This window comes from Phalacrocorax aristotelis, chromosome 9 (genome assembly GCF_949628215.1).
Source record: "Phalacrocorax aristotelis chromosome 9, bGulAri2.1, whole genome shotgun sequence".
NCBI lineage: Eukaryota > Metazoa > Chordata > Aves > Suliformes > Phalacrocoracidae > Phalacrocorax > Phalacrocorax aristotelis.
The window spans coordinates 8,084,662-8,109,285 of record NC_134284.1 but is presented as its reverse complement, the minus strand read 5'-3'; the positions used below and the strand labels follow the sequence as shown (position 1 = coordinate 8,109,285).

Here is a 24,624-nt window from a genome sequence, read left to right as displayed (position 1 = left end):
CCAAACTGTATGCAATGCCAAACTTCGAATCATTTTGGTACTAAAATATCTCTAGCATTTCATCCTCTGATAAATGGGAGAAAGCCAAGTACCCACAGAGGCAGAGCTCCCAACACCCACCCCCTCTTCACAAAAGGATTCATTACATTAAATGTACATGAAATATGCATGACCATTCACACAAAGGGTAAGGAAAAAACACAAGTCCACTGGAATTTGTGACAATTGGTTCATACTGCCATCTGCCCTTCTGAAGGAGAACTGATGTGAAAGTAGTCAGAAATGTCTGTATGGATGGATGATATGTATATCCATATGTATTGATATATTCTTTAGAAGTCAGGAGGTTTGTTTCTATACGAAAACCACCATCAAATCCAAACTCTCATCTAAAACTTAACCAACAAATTTACTCTCATTCTGTGGCATACAGAGAGACCCTTAACCTACCTATGGCCCAATAAGATCCAACAAATGCAAGATGCAATACAATACTACAAAATTAACTTGACTTCCCAAGGAAAATATGACATAATTACACCAAGAATCCATAAATAAACAGTGGTGTCATACTAATTTTGCTGTACACTGTTTCATAGGCATTTGTGTTGAAACTTGTACAAATAAACTTTCTCCATCAAATCCTGGCAAAAATAATGGTAGTGCAAAGAACAATCAATATCCTTGTATATTAATATCCTTTTATAATCTGCTTACATAACTTGCTCAGACTGTAGTATAATCGATTTTTCCTTAGCAATCAATTTATATTGATAACATATATATGGAAAAACCCTCACTTTAAATGGATTTCTACCTCATTAAACTCCTAATGAGTCTGGGGATACAGCTTTAGAGTAAATGAACAGAAGGTATTTTAAATAAAGTTAGCCGGGTTTAAATGAGAATAGCTCATACTTAACAATACCCTACAGCTAGCAAAAGTGAGCTCGTTTATTCACTACCCACCTAGCGCAATTTCCTCATCTTTAGAGGTTTGATTTACAAAGAGCAACCTCACTGAACACTCACACAGGAGAGTGTTCTTTTGAAGTAACTGACAGAAGCTGAATATATCCCAATCTGTAACAAGGTTGCCCCTTGCTGTGCAACAGATAGCTTCAGCAATCTTACTCTGAGGCCAGGTATTAAAATTTGGCTTCTTACCCATGCTGCTGTGTATTACATCTTTTTTGTTGTTCTTTTCAACATGGTTGCAAAAATAAAATCTTCAGTCTTAAAATGAATTCCAAGAGAGGCTGAATTCTGCATCACTCTATCCTGACTTTGCTGCCAATGTTCAAAACCTGAACCTGTATCTGTCAGAATTCACAGATGGGAAGAAGGCACAACTCTAATTTAGCAGCTGTTCAAGGAATATTAGGGCATGTAGCCAAAAACCTGAGAGATAACAAGATAAACAGTTTCGATACTTTAACTTTTCCCATTAGGTATAGAAGCTCATTTCAGAACTATGCACTTTTTTCAGATCATGTTTTTGACCCCTAGCTATACAGATCCCTTTTAACTACATTCTTCTCTGTTCCAAGGCAATATTGTTGAAGGGAAATCCTCCAACTGGATATGTTTGCCTCAGCCACCTGAAAGACAAACATTAGTTCTTTTAAAGCAACAAACAATATTCAGATTAATAATTCTTTCATTTCCATGCTGAAACTACACAGCATGCTATTCTTACCCCAAGCATGCGACATTTCCCCCACCAGATTTTTATTTTCTCGTCAGAAAAAGAAACAAAAACCTGCTCCTTGCTAGCTATGGGACACCCCAAAGTTAAGCTGTAAAAATACTTTGCTTACTCGGTTCTAGAGCTTGTACCCTCCTTAGGGGTCACTGGCAGATCACAAGCCCTGTTTTACCTGCAAAAGGTGTGCGGAACTTGCGGATTTTCTCTTGTATCCTTAGCAAGGACTTGCTTTACCGCCTGCACGTCAGGTAAGCCTTTAAATGCTTGCGGAGCCCCCGGGCTGGGTGCCGGTCGCAGGCCCGCCGCGCCGTGCCCGTTATTCCCCCGCAGGCCGGCGGCGCCTTGCCCGGCCCCGCCCCGGCGGCCTGCCGGGGCCGGCCTGCCTCGCCCCACTGGGCGCCGGTGCGAGCGGCTTAGGGCGGCGGAAAGGCGTTACCCGGCGGCGGCCGGCCCAAGCCCGCCCTCAGGCCCCGGCATGGCGGCGGCGCAGCCGGCGCTGGCCCGGGCCCTGCTGCAGCAGTGCGTCTCTGCCCGGCTGCAGGTGAAGCCGCCCGAGTGCGGCTCCGAGGCCGAGTGGGTGGAGGTAACGTCTGCCGCGGGCCGCTGCCCCTCGGTGTCGCCCCTGCCGCCCTGGGCGGGCGGGCGGCGGGAAAGGGCGCCCTCCCCGGGGCGCAAGCGCCGGCGGGGAGAGCGGGAGGAAGAGTAGGGAGGGAGGAAGAGGTCGCTGGGTGTCGGTCCGTCCGCCGTCACAGGGGTGCTCCCGGTGGTAACAACAGGGGCAAAGCGGCCGTTGTTCCCCTGTTCCCGGCCAGGGCAGTAGCGCCTGCAGCAGCGCCCGCGGAGCTTCAGGAGGGCCCCGCTTGCCTTGCCGCCTGTACCTGCCCCCAGGCCCCGCAGGCCGCCTCTGCCGGGGTTCGCTCCTCAGAGGCGGCAGCGCTGGAAGCGACGCCCGGGTGGGGGCTGGCCCCTGCCAGCAGCCTTTCACCCATCCAGCTGCTCCTCTGCCCGGCCAGGAGGGGAAAATAGGGACAAAAGGGGTAAAAAAACTAGTAGGTCAGAGTAGAGTCAGAGAAAACACCACTTACCCTCACAGGCAAACCAGACTTGACTTGGGGAACTCAAGTTAATTTGTTACCAGTTAACATAAATATTTAATTAGCGATTTGGGTCTTGAAGAAAAAACCTAACAAACCAAACCCCAAATATTTACCCATTTGAGTACATCCCTCCTCCTTTTCCAGGCTAAGCTTCATTTCAGACACCTCTCCAGCCCCCTTCCCAGTTCCCACTCCAGAGCCCTCTCCTTACCCCCAGTTATAACTACAGGTTACACACAGTCCCTTCAGCAAGGCAACAAGCCACACAGGAGGTCAAGGTCACTGCCTATCAGCTTCTCTCTGCTGCTCCTTCCCACTTCCCCTGTGCTCCAGCATAGCTCCTCCAGAGGCCACACTCCCTTCAGGAACACAGCAACTCCACCACAGAACACCCCTTCCCTTCTCATTATCTGCCCTTCCTTAAATACACTTTCACAGAGGCGCTACAAACTTGGCTGATGGGCTCAGCTGCGTACCTCATTAATTGTGTGATAGTGTACACCAGGAGAAGAAAGGCCAGGTAGAGCAATGGGACTATGGCAGCAGTAGTTCTGATTTTTGTTTCTTTTTTTTCCAGACCACTAACCAAAAATTAAATTTAGGATGTAGATCACCGCACAGCTTGAGGGAAACACTGTAGTTTCCCCCCTTTCTTCCTATAGTCTTCTGTTGGGAGAGGTAGGCAGGTCTGTGGACTCTTTGGGCTACGTGCTATGCATGAAGGCTGCCCTTTGGGGTGCACTGTCCTACTGTAGTTGTCACTGTTTACAGATTACCTACATTAGAATAACTCGTATGTGCAGGTGTCGGCTATTCGGCCCTTGGGGTTTTTTTGGGTTTGTCTTTTGTCTTTCTTAAAGACTACTATGACAGAAGGGGCTAAATATAGTCACTTGCATAACTTTTTAAAAGTAAAAATTTTTGTGTGTTTAAAGGGCTTATGAGTTCATTCAACAAATCTGAAGAGAGTTTTAAAAAGAAGTCTGTCCCTAGGTGTTTCCACTGTTTGACTTTCATGTTGTTCTTAAAACATTTCTCTCCTTGTTCAGAAGAGGCAGGTGGGTCCGTAAGACCTAGTTTCTGCAGCGTGGTCTGGGAAACCAGAACATTTCACTCAAAGGAAACACGTGTCATCTTACAGATGCTGTTTGGCTGAAGTGTGTACTGCATTATTAGCCTCTCAGTGTAAGGTTAATTATAGTGAAAGTTGCTCAGCACAGCGTAAATTTACTTTAGGAGAAATATCCTATTTCTAGCTTGCAAATCTCAGAAGTAATTGTAGATCTAGTAAATACAAGCTGAAATGTCATTTTGGTGGCTTTTAAACAATCCGCAAAGAGGCATGTGTTATGATTTAGAGATATCATGACTGACTCTATTACAAGGAAGTTACGCTGCTTATAACTCTTATTTGAAGTTTTAAATGGCTTAACCAAAATCACTGGGAAAGCAATAGATTGTGCTAAAGGAATCTGCAAGAGATTTGGGCAGCCTCAGCAGTAGATATTTTCCAGACATTAACCTTACGAATATTCGTCATAGGTACTTAGGAATCTTTCCTGGATACCTGGGTCTTTTGGGGAGAAATCTATTGTAACAAGAACTAGTCGCAATGCAGCAAAAACCTATGGGAAGTTCATAGTTTCTTTAGCATGACTACTTTAGAGGTAGTTGGAAGGAATCTTTGCTGATGACTTTTTCTGGTACAGTAATGTTACTTCCTATATGCATGTCAGTGCAAAAGTAAAAAAATACAGACCTCACAAATTATTGTTTACATAAACCAGACTGTTCCTGATGATCTGTAACAACTTAAAAGTAGGCCCTCACCTTGAGAAACTCCCAGTGTACTATAAATAGCACATTATGTAGGTGGCTTTGACTAGCTTCTGAGCTTCAAGAGACCCTTGTAGGTACTTTAAGAAGTTTAGAGCGGATGTTCTTTATCTGGAAAAAGGTTAGGAGTGTACTTTTTATCTGTACATGAATCACTGTTCTTCATTGTGTTTTCATGATTGAATTTTTCTGCCCTGTTGAGGTTTACTGGGGATGGGATGTCTTGTTTATGGAGAAATGTTGGTTAGATACCATCCATAATGGGTTTATGTATACAGCAAAATACTTAAGAGGAAAAAAGGAATTTTCCTTTTTCATGCAGGGGAAAAATAAGGTGAGATTTGGCGTATTTCACAGCTATGGGAGAAAAGAAACATAAAAATTATATTCAGCTAAAAATTATAAGTGCTTACACTTTATTGAATGAAAACTGTCTCTCCCTTATCTTATTTCCCTTGATTTGTCTTCTGGTTAAGATAGCAAAAAGCACACAAGGTACCAGGCACAGGCTTGTTCTGTGACCTGTGGTTGATGATGTTACCTCTCTTTGCTGCAGCTGAATGTACGAAATATGAAGAAATCTTCCCACGGGGTAGCAAATCTGAACTTGAAATGGAAGTGTCAAAGAATAATTTATATAAATTAGTTTCATGAACTGGCTTCCTAAGGATTACAAAGTGTCTCCATTTTCATTATCAGTTGCATTACATTTTCCTGGCAGGGGGGTGTGGAGGGGAAGGTGGAGTTGAGATAATATTTTGCAGAATATATTTGGGCTTTGCTAATGAAATCTTGCAAAATTCAGATGAATGTATTTAGTCAGGAGGGTGAGGGAAGGTTTAATTATTTGTTTTTTCCTGCAAAAGAGCTAAAATGGAGTATTTGGAGGCAGCATGGCTAAGGCTGGCTGTATGGCCTTAGGGGCTGGGTACTTCAACCCTTCATGATGCAGTTTGCCTGGTCTGATGATTACTTAGGACAGTTGTATAACAAATGCCAGTGTTGCAAAGTAACATGCTTTTCTGGTTTATGTATGTAGGTATTTTACTGATAACAGCAAATCCACATATAGCACAATTTCCCTGCCCAACTGGCTGCTTGTCACTCCCCAAGTTCCTTGCAGTGGCTGTCTGCACATCAGCATGTTGAATTTGTAACCTTGTTATTTGTGTTATTTTGGTTGACTTTTCCTACATTAAATGCAGCTCTGAAGAGCAGTCAATTAGACTTTAATAGGTTACAGACAACCTTCAGCAGTGGCAGTGTTTTTGCTTTGGTTCAAAATATTTTACACGTTCCCATTCCTTCTGCTGGCAACAAGCATGAGTCTTAGGACATCTGAAACACTGATGTGTTTCAATCAGTCCTCAGAGCAGAGGACTGACATGCATTATTATTAGATTAGCTGTTGAAATTGCATTTGATTTTACATCTTCAATTAAAAAAATTAAAGAACAAAGAAGACATAACAAGGTTGAAACACAGTTGCACATGTGTTGAAAATAGCGTTCAACAAGTTTTCAGTCATAGTTGAAACTGTAAGTTTCAACTTACAAATAGTTGAATAGTTTTCAACTATAACATGGTTGAAAAGTGTTCTAGAAGATCATAAACATGCAATATAAATAGAAGCATCCTCTAGCAGCTTTAACTAGTCTCTCAATTTTTGTTTTTATTAAACCTCCTGTCCCTCTAATTTCCCTCAATATGTATGTCTCATCTTGTGATAAAAAGTGTATTCAAAAATAGGCGTCAAATCATGAGAGAGGCTGGAAAAATAATGAATGTTTTTGCCTAATCTTTAGCTGTCTGGCCTTAGGACTTGCACATGTCACTTTGTTTATAGAATCATAGAATGTCCTGAGCTGGAAGGAACCCACAGGGATCATCAAGTCAAACTCCTGTCCCTGCACAGGACAACCCCAAATTTACACCGTATCTCTGAGGGCATTTACCTTTTTGCTTTTTCAGTGAGCTGCTTGCAGAGTATTGTTACTTCTGTACGTGAGACTGTGCAGAAAATACTGTCGCAAGGCTCAGAATTAGCACGATCTGGAATTAGCATGATCACTATACAGCAGAATCACACCACTCATGACCGGCCACCAACTGGATTTGACTCTATTCACCACCACCACTGGCAGTCATGTGGTAACCTGTATAATATTCTGCAGTGGTCAAAATGAGTTTTGAAAGGAGCCATTTAAAGCTTTTGAAAGATCTCAGCACGTGATGTTTGGCCACAAAGAGTGCTGTCTTTTTCCAGAAGGTAGTCACAAGAAAAATAGTTGAGAAGGCATAGCTCTTCTCAGTCATTGCCTTGAGCATTTTATTTAATCTCTACAATAACAAAGGGATAAAACGTCATGTGTATAGCTAAGTTTTCTTCACCAGAAACCTTCATCTTTCAAAGAAAAGGGGGACAGTATAAAAAAAAATATTTTTAAGAAACTATTTACATTTCTTATCCTTTTGCTTTGATAACGTTGATATTAATGACTCCCTCATGCCTCAATCTAGTTAGCATCTCTTAGGTGGTATTTCCTAAGCAGACGTTTATTTTTCTTCTAACAAAAATAGAAGGATACTTATTCTTGACAAAGTGGTGGTGAGTTTTTTTTTAGATACTGTGCGCCTGTGGATATCGTATGCCTTTCTTTTTTTTTTCCTGAAGAAGTTAAACCATTCAGGAATACTTGTGCATGAGACATAACTGCTGTTGGCTGCAGAGCCAATTGGTTTGTCTTAATAAAGCACAGTTTGTTCACACGCATTCCTTGTGAACTAACCAAGAGTAGAAAAGCTACGCGCGAATTGCCTTGTCCTTTCTTCTCAGTACAGACCTAATTCTTTCTTCAAATAGATGGTTCTTGCAAGTCATCTCTGAATGCCAAAGAAGTGGCATACCCTTTACTGTGCACAAATCGGGAAAGGTCCCGTTTCACCAAAAAGACTTAATTCAAACTGATAAATAATATTTTGAACAACTTTATAATATTCTGAATAACTTCATAGTTATTGGCTGTCATATTTAAATCTTTATTTAACAAAATGTTTTTTCAGAATTATCCTGTACTAGATTACTTTTAACATCAAAATATAATTCAGTTCACTGACAAGTCCTGTGGTGTTTGTCATGTTTCATAATTGGAAATAAACTCATAATTCACACTGAAAATTATTTTGTCTGTATGTTCAATAGTAAAAAAGCTTAAATTATTTCCTATGCTGGATTTAAGCACACTAATTCATCTTGTCACCCGTCTATGTTAATACTGTACATTGTGGTAATGTGAAGTAAATTTGGCTTCACATGGAGCTAATAAATTGGCTTAATAGTACGTAGAAGCATTGTGCAAATAATCGGTATATATCTCATGAGCTTCCACAGTGTGGTGTGCAAACTTGATGTCTGAGGCTATACTAAATAACTAAAACTACTCTTAGAAGCTTTTTTGCTGTGTATTTTGTTGTTTTTGATACCAGCTTTAACGATAAGTGTGCCTGGTAGACAACGGGAAACATTGACGTAGTTTTCTGTAATCTTTTGTAGATCCAGAGAGGGCTTGTTATCTACATATGCTTCTTCAAAGGTGCTGATGAGGACCTTGTTCCAAAAATCGGTATGATATAATCCTTATAAATTCCTGTGTTGTTCGAAAAAGAAGAAAAGCAGTAGAAGCAGAGCAGACAGCCATCATTTGGACAAGAAGTAGTCAAAAAGCCATCAGATAGCATCCTTCCAAGTCAATCACCTGGCTGAAAGAACAGCTTGGCTGGCCTTGTTTCTGTTTGACAGTTGTCCATACCTCTTACTCTGTCTGTCTGCTCATGATCAACCTGTTAGAAAATCAATTGCCATGATGATAACATTCTAGCAAACAGAGAAAGCACTGCATCTGCAGTTTGACATATTACATGAATCAGGCAACAGGTTCAGTCCAGGACAGAACTGAATTTAGAGAAAACCATTTTCAAATAATTCATGGCTTGATCTGAGAAGTGTTTTAACACTGATCTCACTGTATGTGCAGGATATTTAAAATTATAGCCAGTAGAGGGAGTTGGGTGGATAATTAAAGTGTCCTTCCCATCTCATTTCAGAGACACTATACACTGTTAACATTTCAAGTGCAGTTTTCTGGTTCAGAATTGATAACAGCAATATCTGCAGTTCTTTCCCTCTTCTCCACATACACTTCAACATTTACATGAAAGTGGAGAAGAAGCTGTGGATAAGGTGAAATGGTAGTGATTTCTGTCTTCATCCACTGTTGTTTTGGCTTGAGGCTTTCTGTTTTGTTATTGTTCTCTTTTTTACCTCATTTCTTCTCCCTCCTTTCCTCCATTAATAGCACTGTATCACCTGGGAAATTCTGTGATGCCACATATTCCAGACAAAAGCATCCCTTTTCCTTTCTGTGGCTCGCTGATATTAGTGGTTTCGCAAAAGGTTGTACAACAATAGTGTGTTTCAGGCTACTTGCTGGGACCAGCAGTAAGACCTGGCAGCGCACAGGCACAGCTGCTATCGAAAATGCCGAAAGCAGCTCCAGGGGGGGTTCTCTCTTTGTCTTGGAGGGCACAGTCTTTCTGTGACACTAAACTAAGTGGAAATCTTTGGGTGTATTTAAAGCTATATGAAAATTGATTTTGTTCTTGTGAGAGTTTCAAGAAATTGTTACTTGAGAATAATGACCTTTTCAACTGTGTGGCAGCTGAAACAAGCCAAAAAAAGAAAGTTCTGATTCCTGTTAGGAGACTCATCTATGACCATCCTCCTTAAGTGTCTGCCTTACAGAATATATCTTCCTAAATTTATTTTGAAACTGTTTGAATGGGTGGTTTTGGTTCCTGAATCACAACTCAGCTCTTTTTGCTTGGAACAATGTTAAACTTTTATGAGGCATGACTAGTACCCTCACAGCTGTTACAGAGTTGGAGGAAGTTTTGGGGGAATTATTTGATTTGTTATAGAAACATACAAAAATATAAAGTTAGTAAATACATCGATTTTATTTGCCAGTTTATATATTCTGGCTTATGGGCCAAATTGCATCTCTGACATTCCTGCTCATTTCCTCTCTCAAAAGACAAGCTGGTGCCTACGAGTCTCAGAGAGGAGCACGGAAAGGCACTAGCTCCACTTGAGACCAAACTGCTGAGCTGTGGCTTCAGCCCAGGTCAGTGCTGTGAACTACGGCAACCAGAATGAAAAGACAGTCAGGGCAGAAACTTCTCCAAAGTGCACTGAAGATGGTGTTGTGTTATCTCCTACAACGTGTAGTGTTGTGCAAATGTTACCTGTTTGAGCATCAGGCAACTAGGTTAGGGTCACTAATTGGATCCTGGGTTCCTCTGCGTGTGTCCAACTAGAATCAACTTTAGGATTTCAGACAGCCAACAACCTCCCCCGAAAAATAACTCTTTAGGCATATTATATTAATATAAATATCCTTCACATTCTTCACAATACTCAGACATCTTGGTTAAATATTTTTATTGACTGTCCATGTTTCATTTCATTAATAAGCAGTTTCTTTTACTTGAATAGTTTGACACGTATCGCAATATTTGTTGAATCTTGTTTATTATGTTATATTAGGTCCTGTTTAATTTAATTACACTAACTCTTATTTTTATTTGCAGTCAATATGCTGCTGAATGTTAAATTGAGTGAAAATGAAAGCGGTGAGTATGTTTCTATTCTAGATTTACCAGGCAATGTGCTCATCATACCACAAGCTACCTTAGGTGGTAAACCAAAGGGAAGAAAGATGCAGTACCATGCAAACATTGAAAAAGGAAAAGGGCTGGAACTTTATTCTCAATTTGTGACTTTGTGTGAAAAAGAACTGGCTGCCAATGCCAAGTGTGTAGAAGCAGGTGTTCTCATCAAGCACGGCACATATGGAAACAGGCAGGTGTTAAAACTGGATACAAACGGACCTTACACTCACCTGATTGAATTTTGAAAAAATAAGTTATATCCTGGATACAGTACTGGCTTGCAACAGTTGCCTTTTTTTTTTTTTTTCATTTCAAAGCATTAATGTACTTAAATGGTTTGGGAGATACAGTGTAAAAAAGACTTTCACTCATCTGTACTGGTGTTGCCCATCCCACTAAATAGAAGGATGCCTGAGACTGCTTTGCGATAATGAGTATGTGTTTTATGTCCACATTTGTCTGAAGTGTGCTCAAAATAACTGTTAATATTGCTCCAATGAAGCTGTATAATTTGGAAGGCTTTATAACAAAAATGGAGTAATGTATACATTTCTTACTACAAAATAATGACAAAGTATTACATGTGTTAGCTGTTGTGAAGAATGCTTGCAGAAGCCAAGTTTATAGGTTTAAAAAAAAGAATGCTGTAGATGTACTTATTTGTTCTCAGATTTCCTGAGCCAGACAATTTTTGTCTTTCTGTTTTATGTCTATAAAATAGCAATGTTTTCTAGCTAACAAATATACTGAAAGCACAAATTCACTGAATTTTTAGCCTCTCAGAGAGCAGTTACTAAATAAGGAAGTCCATCCCCCTCATCCAGAGGGTGTAGGGGTGGGACACTTAAGGTGGTACTAGGACTGAGCATGGGCTATACAGGGAAGAAAAAGTGAGGCACATCTAGAAACTGAAGTTAAGGCTGTACCAGCAAACTGCTTGCTTCAGGTTGGCACTCCGAAATCTCCTCTGGTGTGTTTTGATAGGCTGTTTGCTATAGCTTGGTCCGTGTCCTTGTTATCTTGGAGGTGTTGTCTACTCAGTTCTTTCGTAACAGAGCCTCAGGAAAAGGACTGAAATATTCAAATGAAAACAAAAATAAAAATGGTATGGTGTATGCTGCCATCTCATTATTCCCTCTGCCCCTATTGCTTCCTTCCAGTTTTTTGTCTATTGACTCCACCAGACGGAGACTAGCATATATTTCTCCTCTTTACAGTGTCGGCACATTTGGGGCCCCATTCCCATCCCCATACCCCCTATGCAGTACCATCATAAACACTATTAACAGATGGTGTTAAGAAGATAAAATGGGAAATTCTGTCCTGTGAGGCAGTAAGAACAGAACAGCTACATTAAAATGTGGCAAATTCAAAACTGATTCAAGTGCATTCATCCTGTGAGTCAAGTTCCTCCTTTACTGAAGCATCGTGTTTTTGAAGTCAGTAATTTAGAAGGGTTCAAAGTGAAATTAGACAATTATATGGTTTGCAGTAATTATCCAGAATTTCCATTTAAATAACAAATTCTTCTGGAAAAGATGTAAAACTTCATGGTTAGCAAGCATGCCAGCTTGTGCAGTCTTAAATTGTAGGTCAGTAGCTACAAATATTGTGTCCTTATTTTTATTTAAAAAAAAACCCATAAACTGAAGGTGTAATCTGCAGGCTCAAACTATGCCATGAGGATCTTTTGGTTTTTTAACAGATACAAAGTTCATAGTTTTGATATGAGAGTAATGAGATTTTTCAGATTAACATAATGTATGGTTAATAATTATGAAATACCTAAGGATGTTGAGTTCCTGGCAACTGGCGCTCTCACAGTTCAAAACAAATATTCACACAAATGTCCTGGAAATATTAGCTAGGTCCCAAATGGCATATTTATTCATTAATAATTAACAATTATGATAGACACCATATGAGTCATGTTCAAAGTTCCTACTAGCGATGTTTAAATAAGACTGTCCTGATGTGAATAACTAATACAAATTCATTATGATCCGTGTGCTTGAAAAATCTTTTCTTACTCCCCTTTCTATTGGATGCCAAATCCTAATAAGTGCTGAGTAATACCACTTTTCACTGACCTTACAGGAATTGCAGGTATTCAGTATATCTCAAGAATTGATCCATTGAGGTATAATACAAAGTCTGCAGTTTTTTGTTGTGGTTTTGTTTCTTTTTTCCCTGGCTCCAGAAAGATCTTTGGCAGCCTGGCAATTCACTTGCTGTATTTCAAGAACTCTGCAAGTTCTAAGAGGGATGAGCTTGAAAATGTTTAGTGAAAACCAGACTTCAGACGAAACTCTGCCTCGTACTGACCTCTTATATAAAACGCATACAAACTTCTGTATATTTCTGTGGTTCTTGGGTTAAGACAGAATTCCGGAGTTTCTCTAAAAAGGTGGCATGTCTGTGTATTATCTGCGCGTTTCTGATTTATTCGTGTATCCACTTTGGCATACTGATTTCTGCTGTCTTCTGCTCCAACGATTGGCAGCTTGTTGAATGCTGTGCCCTTTGTACTGCTTTATTTATATCTACTATTGATTCACAATCCATTTACTGAAAGAAGCCATTTCTGAATAACATGGTGGACCATACTGATGACAAAATTGATTAAAATTATTTTTTTAAAGCCAAATGCTTGTTCCTTTCTGCCATGAATATATGCTTTAAACAGATGTTCTGACACTGCTTTAAATAGTTTCTATTCTATGACTAGACAAAAGCTCAAATAATTATCCTGTTCTATACTTATAGAATATCTATTGGAAGATGCTTAATATTCCCCACTTCCCTGAAATAAACTATAAAATCAGGAGTCATCATTATGCTATTCTAGTGTGGCCTCCAATCCAACTGTCACACAGTAATTGTTATATCAGGTTTTTGCGACCTTGTTTGCAGCATACACACCCAGTGTGGCTGAGCTGAGCGTGCATTGACTGTGAACTGTGCTCATAAAACTAACGAGTTCAGGTGCAATAGCTTGTTTTCTAGTCAGCAGTATTCCTGCTTCCTTCCCTTGCCCTTTTTGGACATATTTACCTCAGCTGCTACACGCAGTAAGCAACATACAAATATTAATCCAGATTCGGAAGGTAATAAACACCTGCAGCTGGACAAAACTAGTCTTATGGGTAAAAAAAAAAAGAGAAGAAAGAACAAGTACCCAAGATAAATAAAATACAAAGTACATAGTTGCAGACTAGTGAAGAAAAAGCAGGGTGTAAAACTCTACTAGAAAACATGTCAAAACACCCCCAGGTAAGAGCTGTTTCTAAAAGAGGAAAAAGGAGAGAAAGAACAAGAAACCATAAACAGCAACATCATACTGCTATAGGCACAGGACTCTCGGTGCTGATGATGCACTGTGCTTGCTCCCTCCACCAGATGGAAGCCACAGGGAGGTGAAAGGCTAAGCAGGACGCTAGGAGAGGGGGTAGGTACTAGATAGTGCATGCATAATAATTTTAACTGTGGTATTATTATTGAGACTTTCCATACAATTTATTTCCTTTTTTTTATTTTTCCCCTGCAGTAATTAGATCTGGGCTAATAATAATTCTTTGATTAGACTGCTAAAGTTGCAGTAATAATAAATTTGGTGTGACTTTACACAGGTTGGGTTTCTTTTTGTATATAACAAGATTTTGCACATAACAGCTCCTGCAGACCGTTGCTGCCCCATGTTGAAATGGCACCCACTTGATGGGCTGCTGGATATTAGCCAGCCTTTGTGGAGTTTTTCACCAGGTCCTTTCATGCAGCTGTGATGTCTGATCTAGTTCACCACAAAAGCTGCACAAAAGTTTCTTTCTTCATTGTGACTCAGTGCAACCACTGCTCTTTAGCCCCTCCTTGAGAACAAAGTCCATTCCATCAGTCTGAGGCATCTACTTGGATTTAAAAGTATGATCTGGTGAACCTCAGTCTCACCTCTGGTATAAAACCAGCTTCTTTGGAGAAGGAGGTATGAATCTTTTAAGCTTCCATTATTTTCTGCTTCTAGTCTCTAATAGTCTTTACTTTGCTGTATGGTCTCCTCCAAGCACATTACATTTCCCTCCTGAAGCTGGAGTGGCAGTATGCCCCAGAGGGCCAGAGCGGCCTCCAGAAATCCACAGGCATTACCTGAGGTCTGCCACCAAACCTCTATGTGACTGGCTTAATTTCTTAACTTCTTTGTGTCTCACTTCTCATCTAATGAATGGGTATTGAGGTTTTTTCGGTGTCTCGCTCCTGAAGACTGTACATTGAGCAAAACAATGACTATCACTATGTCTAGCATATTCCACAGCACAGTGAGGCTGGACTCTGAGATTCACCAGCTGCTTCATATTAGAAATCAGGGTCACAGTTGCTGGATGAGACAGAAATCAGAGCTGCCTCCTTAATCTCTTTCTTGGGAAAACAGCATCCAAAATTTGAGACTCTCTTTTAAGAACTCAGTGAATTTGGTATCTCCTATTCCTTCTTATTTTCTTGACTTTCATTGAAAGCAACTCAGAATTTGGGAATCCCTACAAGATTCTGCTAGCAGAAGTGCTGTGCAACTACAGTTGAAAAGTAAATGGCATATGTGGACAAGAGAAAGAAACAGCAGTCAGAATAGCCTGAATAATATGAATGTATTGCACATTTTCTATTTAAACCAATGCTGTCTGCTAGTTCAATTACTGCCAGTGTGTGGCTTTGGGCAAAGCAATTTTCTGCTCCACTTTTTCCATCTGTGAGACAAAGAAAGAGTGAAAACAGGAGGAAAAGAGGTTTAAAACCACTGCTTTTTCTCCGTTACTAAAGGCAAAAAAATCACCTCTGTTCCTCCTTTTGTGTCAGAAGGCAGTACGCTCTCCCCTCTCCTCACCTTTGTTGAAGCTACAAGATTTTGCCTTTCACTATCTCCTACCTTAGCTTCTGCCTCACAAATGTGACTTCAGCCGATGTCCACAGAGCACTTCGAGTACCTCAGTGATCGTTGTGGTATCACTACAAGTAACGCCCCGTACTATTTCTGAAATAGGAATGACCCAGACAGCATGGAAAAGTAAATAAGTGGTATTCCTGTGCACTGTTCTAGTTCATATATATTTATGTTTCTTGTTACTGTGAATTTAAGATCGGTTTCTATTCACTGTAATTGTATTTGCATGTGTTAAGTGCCATAATATATATGCTATTATGTCAGTATGTATTAAAAATGTGCAAGTAAGGAGCTTAAGGCTATTTAGATGTGCTCTGTTAGAAAAGAGATTGCAATGTAGGTTTTGGATTAACAGTGAAAGAAAAACGTTCTTGGGACGCCTTAATACTCAGTTGGCAACCCATTTCTAGATCTCATTAAAGTGCAGCTAATTCTTGTCAGAATACTTTATCCAGGATTCTTCAGGTATTTAATTAAAAAATTTACAAAAGTATATTATTTATATTTACCAGTGAAGATTGATCATTTATTCACATGTTGAACTGTTTGAGATGTATGTGTCATGGTTTTGATATGACTCGTTTCCTTTTCTTATTTCCCTCTTCCATTTTAGTAACTGTATCTAACATTATCTAGGCATGCATAATACTACTATTTACATTTCAGGATTAAAAATAAGAGCAGGACTGTGTAATTGCTTGGCAGGAATTCAAGCTTTGTATTTTGTGATAGTACAAAAAGCAACTGTATTGGGAATAAAAGGAAGTCTAGCAGTGTTTAAGCATGAAATAAAACCATATATTATTTTTGGTATTCAATATGTAAAAAAGAAAGATTCATACCTAAGGTTTTGCAAAAGCTAGGGCAGTCTAAGATGCACTGGATTCTACATACTTCCAGAAGGCAGCTACTCCAGGGACCTGAACGTTTTCACGTTTGGGATTAGAAACACTTACATAGTTACTGTCTCAACCGAGGGAGCACTGATGGACAGCCACGGAGGCTAAGGGCTGCAGCAGTTCTAGAAATGAGCATGTTATAATGTTCATAGGCAGATTAATAACCTTATTCAGATTAAAGTCAAATGTAAATTGCCTGTTGCTGTTGGGGTAACTGCTCACAGAATCAGACCTTAATGCTCTCACTCTGCAGTCAAATGGGTATACTGACCGTATAATTGCAAAAATAAAAATAAATGTTTAGTCTTACAATTAATCTAAATACATTTCTCCCTACTAATATTGAAATATAATGGAATTTGGTTTTGTTTGCTATGTGATTATTCAGTGATGCTTCACCTGCTTTAAGTCAGGCCCCTAGTCCTGCGATTCTTACTCATGCATAGACAGTCCCCCTGAATTCAAAGGAATACATTCTTTTCTCTTCCTCTAGAGTCATTGAGGATTATAAAGCTGTAAGAAAGAAAATATTTAGCTCAGAGGCATATGTGACTGTATAGATATTCTACTATGACTGGAACTTTTATGGCAGAACTGATTCATGCTCTAAATCAGTCAACCCAATTTACCAAAATAGACTAACTAATGAGAAGACTAATCAGTAGGTTTGTGCACTGCAATTATTTGCCAGTTGCTTATTTTGTTAAGTAATTTGCTATTGAAGCTCAGTCAGGACTAATGGGGAAAGGGGAAATTGAATTAATACATGGTGAATACATTTAATTGTCCTATTTTTGTCTGGTTTAGAACGGAATACTATAAACTTGCTTGACAATATTTTTTTATTTCAGATTGAAAAGGGGAAAGATGAAACTGGCATGCATTACTGCTGAAGTAGATGCTAATTTGAATCAGTGCATGGTTAACACTCTGTTGACCAATTTAGGGAAAAAAACATATCAGAGAATCAAAGTTAGCAATGAATCCAGTAAATAGAGATTCTTACTCTCATGTAAGCACTGCTGGCACAAAGCAGCTCTAAAGCTGATGTATCCAGAGATGGAAGGAGCATCCTGCATCAGTACCCCTCGTTATGCCAACTGACACGTGTGAGCTGGGTATTAACACAGCATCACTTAGAGCTAATATCGTGTGTACTGGGGGCTGGGCGAGATCATTCTTGGGAAGAACGGAGCAAGACTGTATTTCTAACTGATGACATTTTGTCTTGCCCTGTGCTCACGTAACATTCAGCATTATGAGATGCATATCTTGAGTGGATCTCTGTCTGTTACCACAACAGAGTGAATAATCATCGTAATAATAACACAATAATCTTCTAAAAATCATTCTAGATTTGGTTTTGGTTGTTTGTTTCTGAGCTAAACATGATCAATCCTTCACAAATATTACCAAGTCTTTCTGTTACCTCAGGACTGTCAGATAGAGCAGCCTTTGTTTTTGTGGAGTTCATTATGGAAAATGCCATAATGCCAACAGTCTTTGAATATAAATTGTTCAGCTGACCTTTCTCACAAGCTGAATGGCAGATCGCTTTATGTTGAGCAGCAGCAACTCATCTTCTGATCAAAATGAGGTTAACTGAGCAAATAACTCTTTCCTGGGGGTATATGTTATTTTCAACACCAGAGGTTAACACCTTTACACCAGCAGGAGTATCTAGAGTTGATTTCTTTGAAATACACCAAGGAAATAGTTTCCTGCTTCAAGTATGAGGCATTTATGTATTCTTCATTACCATATCCATTGGCAGAAATGGATGTAAAAGGTCATTGCATCAACCCTTGCGTTTTTTTATTACAGGCAATTTAGTAAAAATGAAACCAGTGTCCATATACGGTAATGCAGCCTGGTGCTCTTGGCATCTCTAGCAAAATGTAATCTGTTTGCACTATTCCTCAGTGGCATCATCTACATGACTGAATACAGATGTTCATAAAGGATCACACTGCATGTAAACTTCAGACGTTGAACCTATCTGAAGATGAATTTATAAGCTTACGTAAGGGCTAGGCATGTTTTGGCTCCTATGCTTCTGCATCCTAGGCATTCTTTCTTCCCCATGATGGTTTGTATCACTTTGAAGAAGACAGCCTCAGAGAACTCAGTTTGTAGAGAGGAACCTTAGTTTTCCACTCTGAGGTTTAACCAATCTCACACTATGGGAATAAGAAGACAAAAGGTCATCTTTAAGGTTTGATGTACAGTCAAAACCAGTGTTTAATTCCAGAAGGCATTATTTCTTCAACTTTCTAGCAGCAGCTAAGTTGGCAGAATTAAAACTGCACATCTCAATCCCACCAAACTAACTTGTGCCCATCAGAAACCAGACCTGATGTCTGTCTTCCAGTTTGCTCTGGTAGGTAGTCGGTAGGATGCAAAAACAATCCAGACAATGGCTGGGCATCAGCTACAAAACTGCAATAAGATTATTGTTTGTTTTTAAAGTAAAAAATGGCTGAGTGACATCTATTTTCCCTTAATGAATGCAGAACTTTAACTCTGAAGGCTGAATTCAGGGAAGAAAATCCCCCAACAGAAATTTTCTTGTGACCAGTAAATATGCTTATGAAAATTTCCAAGGGTGGAAGTCATTCCCAGCGACGCAGCAACCTCTTTCAGTTGGAGCACCTATGCAGTAGGAGAAAAACAGGTAAAAACCACGGAGGAGCGAATGTCTGACCTTGTCAGTAAGACACAGAACGACCCGGTGACTTGGGATCCCATCGCGATCTGGGTTCGGAGCTCACACCGGTGAAACCTGAGCGTAACAGCTTTTGCAAGCGTTGAGTGTTCCTGTTACCGTACTGGCGTAGCGCCAGGGCCCCTCTCCGGAGCCACAGATGGGGTGAAGTGAAAGATCAGCAGCCGTGGCAGGCTCCGGCCAGGGCTGGGTACAAATCTCAGCAGGGCCGGCCGAGCCACCTTAGGAAAAACCCCCAAGAGGGGTCTGGTGGTGGTGTTGTTTCCGTCGGCGGAGCCCCCGCTCCTGGCTGCGCCCCCCTCACGCCGCCGCAGCGCGGCAGCCCCTTCCCCGCCTCGGCGCCCCGTGCCCGCAGCCGCCCCGGGGGCGGCGACTCCCTCCCCGCCGGCACCCCGACACCTCGCCGCGGCCTTGCGGCTCCGCCCGCCGGCGCCCGGGGCTCCGAGCTCCCCCGGGCCGCTCCCGCCCGCCGCAGGGCCGAGTCCCGGGCCGGCCGCCGCCGGCGCTCGATGGCTCCGGGCCCGATTGCACACCCCTGAGGGCCGGCGGCGGCGGCGGCGGCGGCGGCGCCCTCCTCCCGCCCTCGCTCCCCGCCCCCCCCCCCCCCCCCCCCCCCGGCGGGCGGCAGCAGCGGCGGCCCGGGCGCAGGCCCCCGCCGCCCCCCCGCGCCGGAGGAGGGCGCGCGGACGGGCAGACGGAGCCGAGCCCGGCCCCGCAGCGCCGCCGCCGCGCAGAGCGGCGCGGGAGCCTTGCGGAGGAGGGCGGGCCGTGCCGGCCAGGTACCGCGGGCGGGCGGGCGGGGAGGGGCGGAGGGCGCCGGTCCTGAGAGGGCGAGGAAAGGGGCGCGGTGAGCCCCGGGCGAGAGCGTGAAGGCCCGCGGAGCCGCCGGGGGGGAGAGGGCGGGGATGAACCTAGAGCAGCGGGGTGCCAGCCCCCCAGCCCTGACCGTCCCCCGCGGGGCGGGAGGGGGTGCCCGGGCTCGGCGCGGGGTGAGGAGCGTGTGAGGGCGGGTAGCGGGGGCGAGGCGCGGCGCGGAGCTCGCTGAGGGGCTGCCCGAGGCCTGCGCCGGGGAAGCGCCCCGTCACCCCCGGAGCTGCCGGGGTGGGTGGGGGAGGCGGACAAGCCGGCTCTGCCGCCGGCGCGGGCGGCTCTCGGGCTCCCTCGGCCCGCCCCGGCCCGGCCCCCGGCGTTGCGGGGCAGGTCTCGCCCCCGTCGGGGCAGCGGAGAAAGGTCTCGCCGCCGGGGAGGAGAGGCGAGCCGGCCCACGTGTGGGGCCGCCCCACCGCGCCGCCTGGATGTCACGGGGAGGGGCGGGAGAGCGACCGTGCCCCGCGATTGGGGTACGCAGGAACGGGGTGCGGGGCGGGCGTCTGCCCTGTCCGGGCCGGTGCAGGTCCTCAGGCTGCAGGGGTGGCTTTGGCATCCACTCGCGGCTAGTGTGCGTGGTTTCAGGGGCCGTTTTTATGTTTTCTTAGAAACCTTTTTAATTAAGAATATTCTGGGGGGAATACCGGGCAGCAGGATTGGACGTTCTGGTATGCAGAAATGTTCTTGCAGTTTGAATTCCTGGCTGTCCCGATAGGGCAGCGAGGAAGGCGGCACCGTGTAACTGGTAAACTGGTAAAAACTTTGCACGGGGATGTAAAACCTGTGAAGTTGCATTAGTGTTGACATTTTGGAATGAGGGAAAGAGTAACAGACAGGGTGAGTTTAGTTAAGAGTAAAGTCAATCGAGATATGGGTGGAAGGGTGATAAGAGAGGAGGAAAGCAGATAAAGCTGAGTTCAGCTTTCTGCTCCTATAAATGAAATTTGGTATTTTTGGAAGTTTGGATTCATTATTTGTAATGTTTCTTTAAGTTTGGGTTTTGATTTACTAAGATTAATTACTCATAGTTGTGACCATGAGTTGTACAAAACTTTTAGTTTAGTCTCACGTGCCAGAAATATTTACCCTGTCTTCAGAAATACTCAAGCTATATTACTTGTTTCGGTGTTTTGCTACACAATATGTAATATACTCAACTCATGTATGAAATAACAATTGAGTCCCAGAAGATAGATTACTTCTGGTTGTGTGCTGAGTGAAGTTTGAGTTTGTTTTCCTTTTCCTGATGGTTTGACACGATGAAAAGGAGGTGGGGCGAGGGAGGAAACCAGTTTGATGTTACACTGAGTCTGGCGATACACTGAAAACTTGTGCTTGATTCTTGAGCAGAGGATTATTTTTATTGTCAGTAAAATATCCAATTTACTGACAAGTTCATGACGTTCTATCCCAACATGTCAAAAACTTTGTTAGTCAATGCAGGATGATCTTCTGTTTTAAAATTCAGAACATCCTAATGAGGTAGGAGGTTAGAAACACGCCCTCACTAAAATATTTTCAGATTGTGGCATGTTTGTTCTATTCAGTTCTCACCCTTGTGATTATTACTGTTTTAAGGAAGCAGAACCTTAAAAAAGACATGAAGTATGTCTACATCTACATTGCAAACAAACAAACAAAAAAGAAATCTCTGTATGGTTACATTTTTTTGAGCTGTTTTGGAGTTTTGTTCAGGGAACAGCCGTTTAAAGTACCTAGAGAATCAACCATCACAGTGAGCTATGTCAGTGATTTGTGCCTGGGTAGTGGTCTCTGATCTGCCAAACAAGTCTCCTGCAGAGTCTGCTCCTGTGAGGGCTTCTGCTGCTAAGTTTCTGTGTTGGTGTATTTCACTGCAGTTGAAGTCTAGTCATAGCACTAGCTAAGTTAGTACAATTATAGCCATAATGATTTTCAGGAAAAATAAGTATACTTTCAGGATATCTTCAGCCAACATTTCTTGTGGTTTAATTTAATGCACAGCTAGACTGGATTCAGCATTTACCTTAATGGAAAATTGGTAACTTAAATCAGCCTGCACTTTGGATAATATGCACTTGGATGCATATATGTCGCCTACTAGAAGTCAATTTAACACTTTAAGAAAAAATTTAATTCCATGAAGCTCCTATCATTGTGACAAAACACCCTGTAGGTATGCTCAGTTTGATATATCTTGTCTGTATTAGGTAGAGAATATCATCTACAATGTTGTCAGGAATAAAGCCTTGTTCAGATATATAATGAAATTATTTTTAGGTTTTAGGTGGATGTTTATGCTTCTGTCATTTTTGTGCATTTGCCTTGCTCTCACCTCAGCTTTTAAACCTGCAAAGAAATAAAACCAAAGCATTCGATACATTTTTATTCATACTGAAGTTAGTTATTTCTTTTTGAAATTTAGTCAAACTGGGGGGGAGTCTCTTAAATTCATTTTGTCAGAATAGGATTTCCAGATATGATACTGTTTGTCTAACTATTAGAAGCATTGATTAATTATTTGCATGTAGTTTGCCAAGTTGCCTGTAAATGAAGTAATGTTTTGAGGTCTCTGTAATGGAGCCAAGTTTATCTTTTGACTTAAAACTTTTGGAAATGAACCTAACTAATATTCAAGAGTTGTGGGTGCTAGTGGGGACAGAGCGTCCCAGTAGTGCCTGCCAGCTGTGGAGCTCAAGAAATGGCTGGTTTGTATTTTTCAATAACTGAATGTAGCTGGTTCTTGGTTTCCTGGAATAGTTCTTCTCATGTGGAGGTAAAGATTGAAGTGATGATAATAAAAGCAAAGTAGATGTGTTTTTTTACATGATGAATTAATGTCTTCCAAAACCAGAGTTTTTAAAAATGTCTTGAATGCTTTGCATTGCTAAAACTGCTGTTGCATTTTCAGGCACATTTTTTCAGGGTATTTTTTTTGTCTAGTTATGTCAACCTTTGTCCTCAAAACTTCACAGCAATCATTCAGCATTCCTAGAAGACATTGTCTTGTCATTTCTTTCACACTTCGGCAAATGTATATTGTGTTGTAGTTCTTATCAACGTCACCATTATGTATGAGGGTTGTGGGTGGTCACATTCTTTGTGTGAATATTTTTAAAACCAGCTAGCCCAGAACAAGGATTCTGATAGATTTCACTTAGATCTTTCTTTGTCGCCTTTAAGCTTTGTTGATTTTTCATATACAGAGTGATTCTTCTGAAACTTGGAAATCAATAACATTTGCTAAGCATTTTTCTAGGAGAACCAGTCATTTGGAACTGTTCCTGTGGGAGTAAACAAGTACTCTGTTTGAGCATCATTGTTCACAAAACATCAAAATACAGCCCATTTGTTTTGCAACACAGATGAAAGTAGCTTAGAAACTAGCAAGAATTCTGTTTGGGCTGTGTGATGTTTCTTCTGCAGCACAGCACAGCGTGAAATGCTGCGTGACCATGGCAAGACCTATGCGGAAGGTGCAATACATGAAGATGCACTTGGATTACATCTTTAACAACTACCTGCGTAAATGCTACCAAATTTTCAGTGGTAGATTAGAGGCATAGTTTTCCTGGGGCAAATTGCTTCACCTAGAACACCGTTAAGCCTAAAAGATCCGTGAAAGTATGGGGTCTTGTTTCAACATCTATGATTTCAAAATCATGTTTCTAAGCTGGATAATTGCATAGCAAAATATAACGTAGGTGGAAGTTGTCCCAGTCTGATATCTTCAGAGGTAATTAGAGGAAATAGATGGTTGTGTAATAATCTGTTATTTTTTGTTGCTCTTAGTCGAACAGATTCTTCGTTGTTTTTTGCTATTTGGGATAAGCATGCGATGCAAGAGCATATGTATTTTTATTTAAAAAGGAAGGTAGCTTGATATGTGAGTGGAATTGAATCCCTTCATAACACGGCATGTGCAATAAAATGTATGAGATTTATTATCTGGTGCATTTTTCACATTCTAGTGCACTTAAAATCTGTTATTAAGAGTTACAGTTCTGCTTGATTTATAAGTCTTAAAATCTTGGACCTTCTCCTCCGTGGCCTGGTATTCCTTTTCCAGGTGCTTTGGGCTGTGGTCTTGTGATGACTTTCTCTTGTGGCCTGTTGTTGCAAACAGCAATTTGCAAGAGTCGAACATCACTGCTAGTCCCATCTTCCCCATGCTTGGCTTCAAATTTCCCCACTGCTGACGAATATAGCTTAACACGAAGCTGCAAAATACCTGGCATTCTTATGGTGGTATATTAATTTTGGATGAAAAGCAATTGAGTCTATTTGATGCCAAGGAGTAATTTGGTCCAAATTGGTGAGACCAATCACTGATAAATTCCAGCATCCATATGTACGCATTGGAAGACTGGGCTCTGGTTTCATAACCTCTTCATAGTCCTCATCAAGGGCTTAATCTATTCAACATACCACCGTTTTTACTAAAGAACAGTCAGTTTTCAGGGGAGTTAACTTCCTTTTTTTTTTTTTTTTTTTCTTTCCTTCTTCTTTTGGTGTCTCGGTGCTGAAATGCCCTAAATTTGCTTGTATGTTTTCTTTGAAACTGTATGTAGGAAAGCAGTGAAAGGGTACGTGAAATTCTTAGCTTTGTGAGTTGAATGGGAGGCCGGGGTGATTAGTTAGCACTGCTGAACGTAAAATGCATACAGAGGGGTCAGTGTTGTGTGAGGACCAGCAGTTACCTGCCATTGCTTCATGTGGCTCTGCAGAGCGAAAAATTTAAGGCTTCTGTATACAGAGAAAAGGCAGAAGTTGGCTGAATGCCGAGGATCCTGCCACACAAAGGATATGGGAGTACTGACGTACTTATGCTGACACTTTTATTCAGCTTTGCC

General features: G+C 41.7%; 2 protein-coding genes and 1 long non-coding RNA gene across 15 annotated transcripts in view; 2 read left to right on the top strand and 1 right to left on the bottom strand.

Annotated features, from left to right (window-relative positions):
• Window positions 1–1,903: 1,903 nt before the first annotated feature.
• Window positions 1,904–13,018, top strand: DTD2 (D-aminoacyl-tRNA deacylase 2). The gene is made up of 3 exons (XM_075103325.1): window positions 1,904–2,291; window positions 8,195–8,264; window positions 10,291–13,018. The coding sequence occupies exons 1-3, from the start codon at window positions 2,184–2,186 to the stop codon at window positions 10,614–10,616; spliced, it is 504 nt and encodes a 167-aa protein (XP_074959426.1). The 5' UTR covers window positions 1,904–2,183; the 3' UTR covers window positions 10,617–13,018.
• On the bottom strand, window positions 8,258–19,476 carry LOC142061821 (uncharacterized). Of its 2 annotated transcripts, none has more exons than XR_012662265.1 (3): window positions 18,905–19,476; window positions 11,298–18,380; window positions 8,258–8,481 (listed from the first exon to the last, which is right to left on the bottom strand). It is a non-coding gene; the product is annotated as an uncharacterized LOC142061821 (long non-coding RNA). The 2 variants fall into 2 exon arrangements; XR_012662266.1 differs by having other exon boundaries at window positions 11,298–11,442.
• A 40-nt stretch (window positions 19,477–19,516) lies between these two features.
• The window catches only part of HEATR5A (HEAT repeat containing 5A), a 69,669-nt gene continuing 64,561 nt past the window's right edge, over window positions 19,517–24,624 (top strand). For all 12 annotated transcript variants that reach the window (XM_075103303.1, XM_075103309.1, XM_075103302.1 and 9 more), the window contains exon 1: window positions 19,517–19,704. The gene's annotated coding sequence lies outside the window, so the exon portion shown is untranslated. The remainder of the gene's footprint in view (window positions 19,705–24,624) is intronic.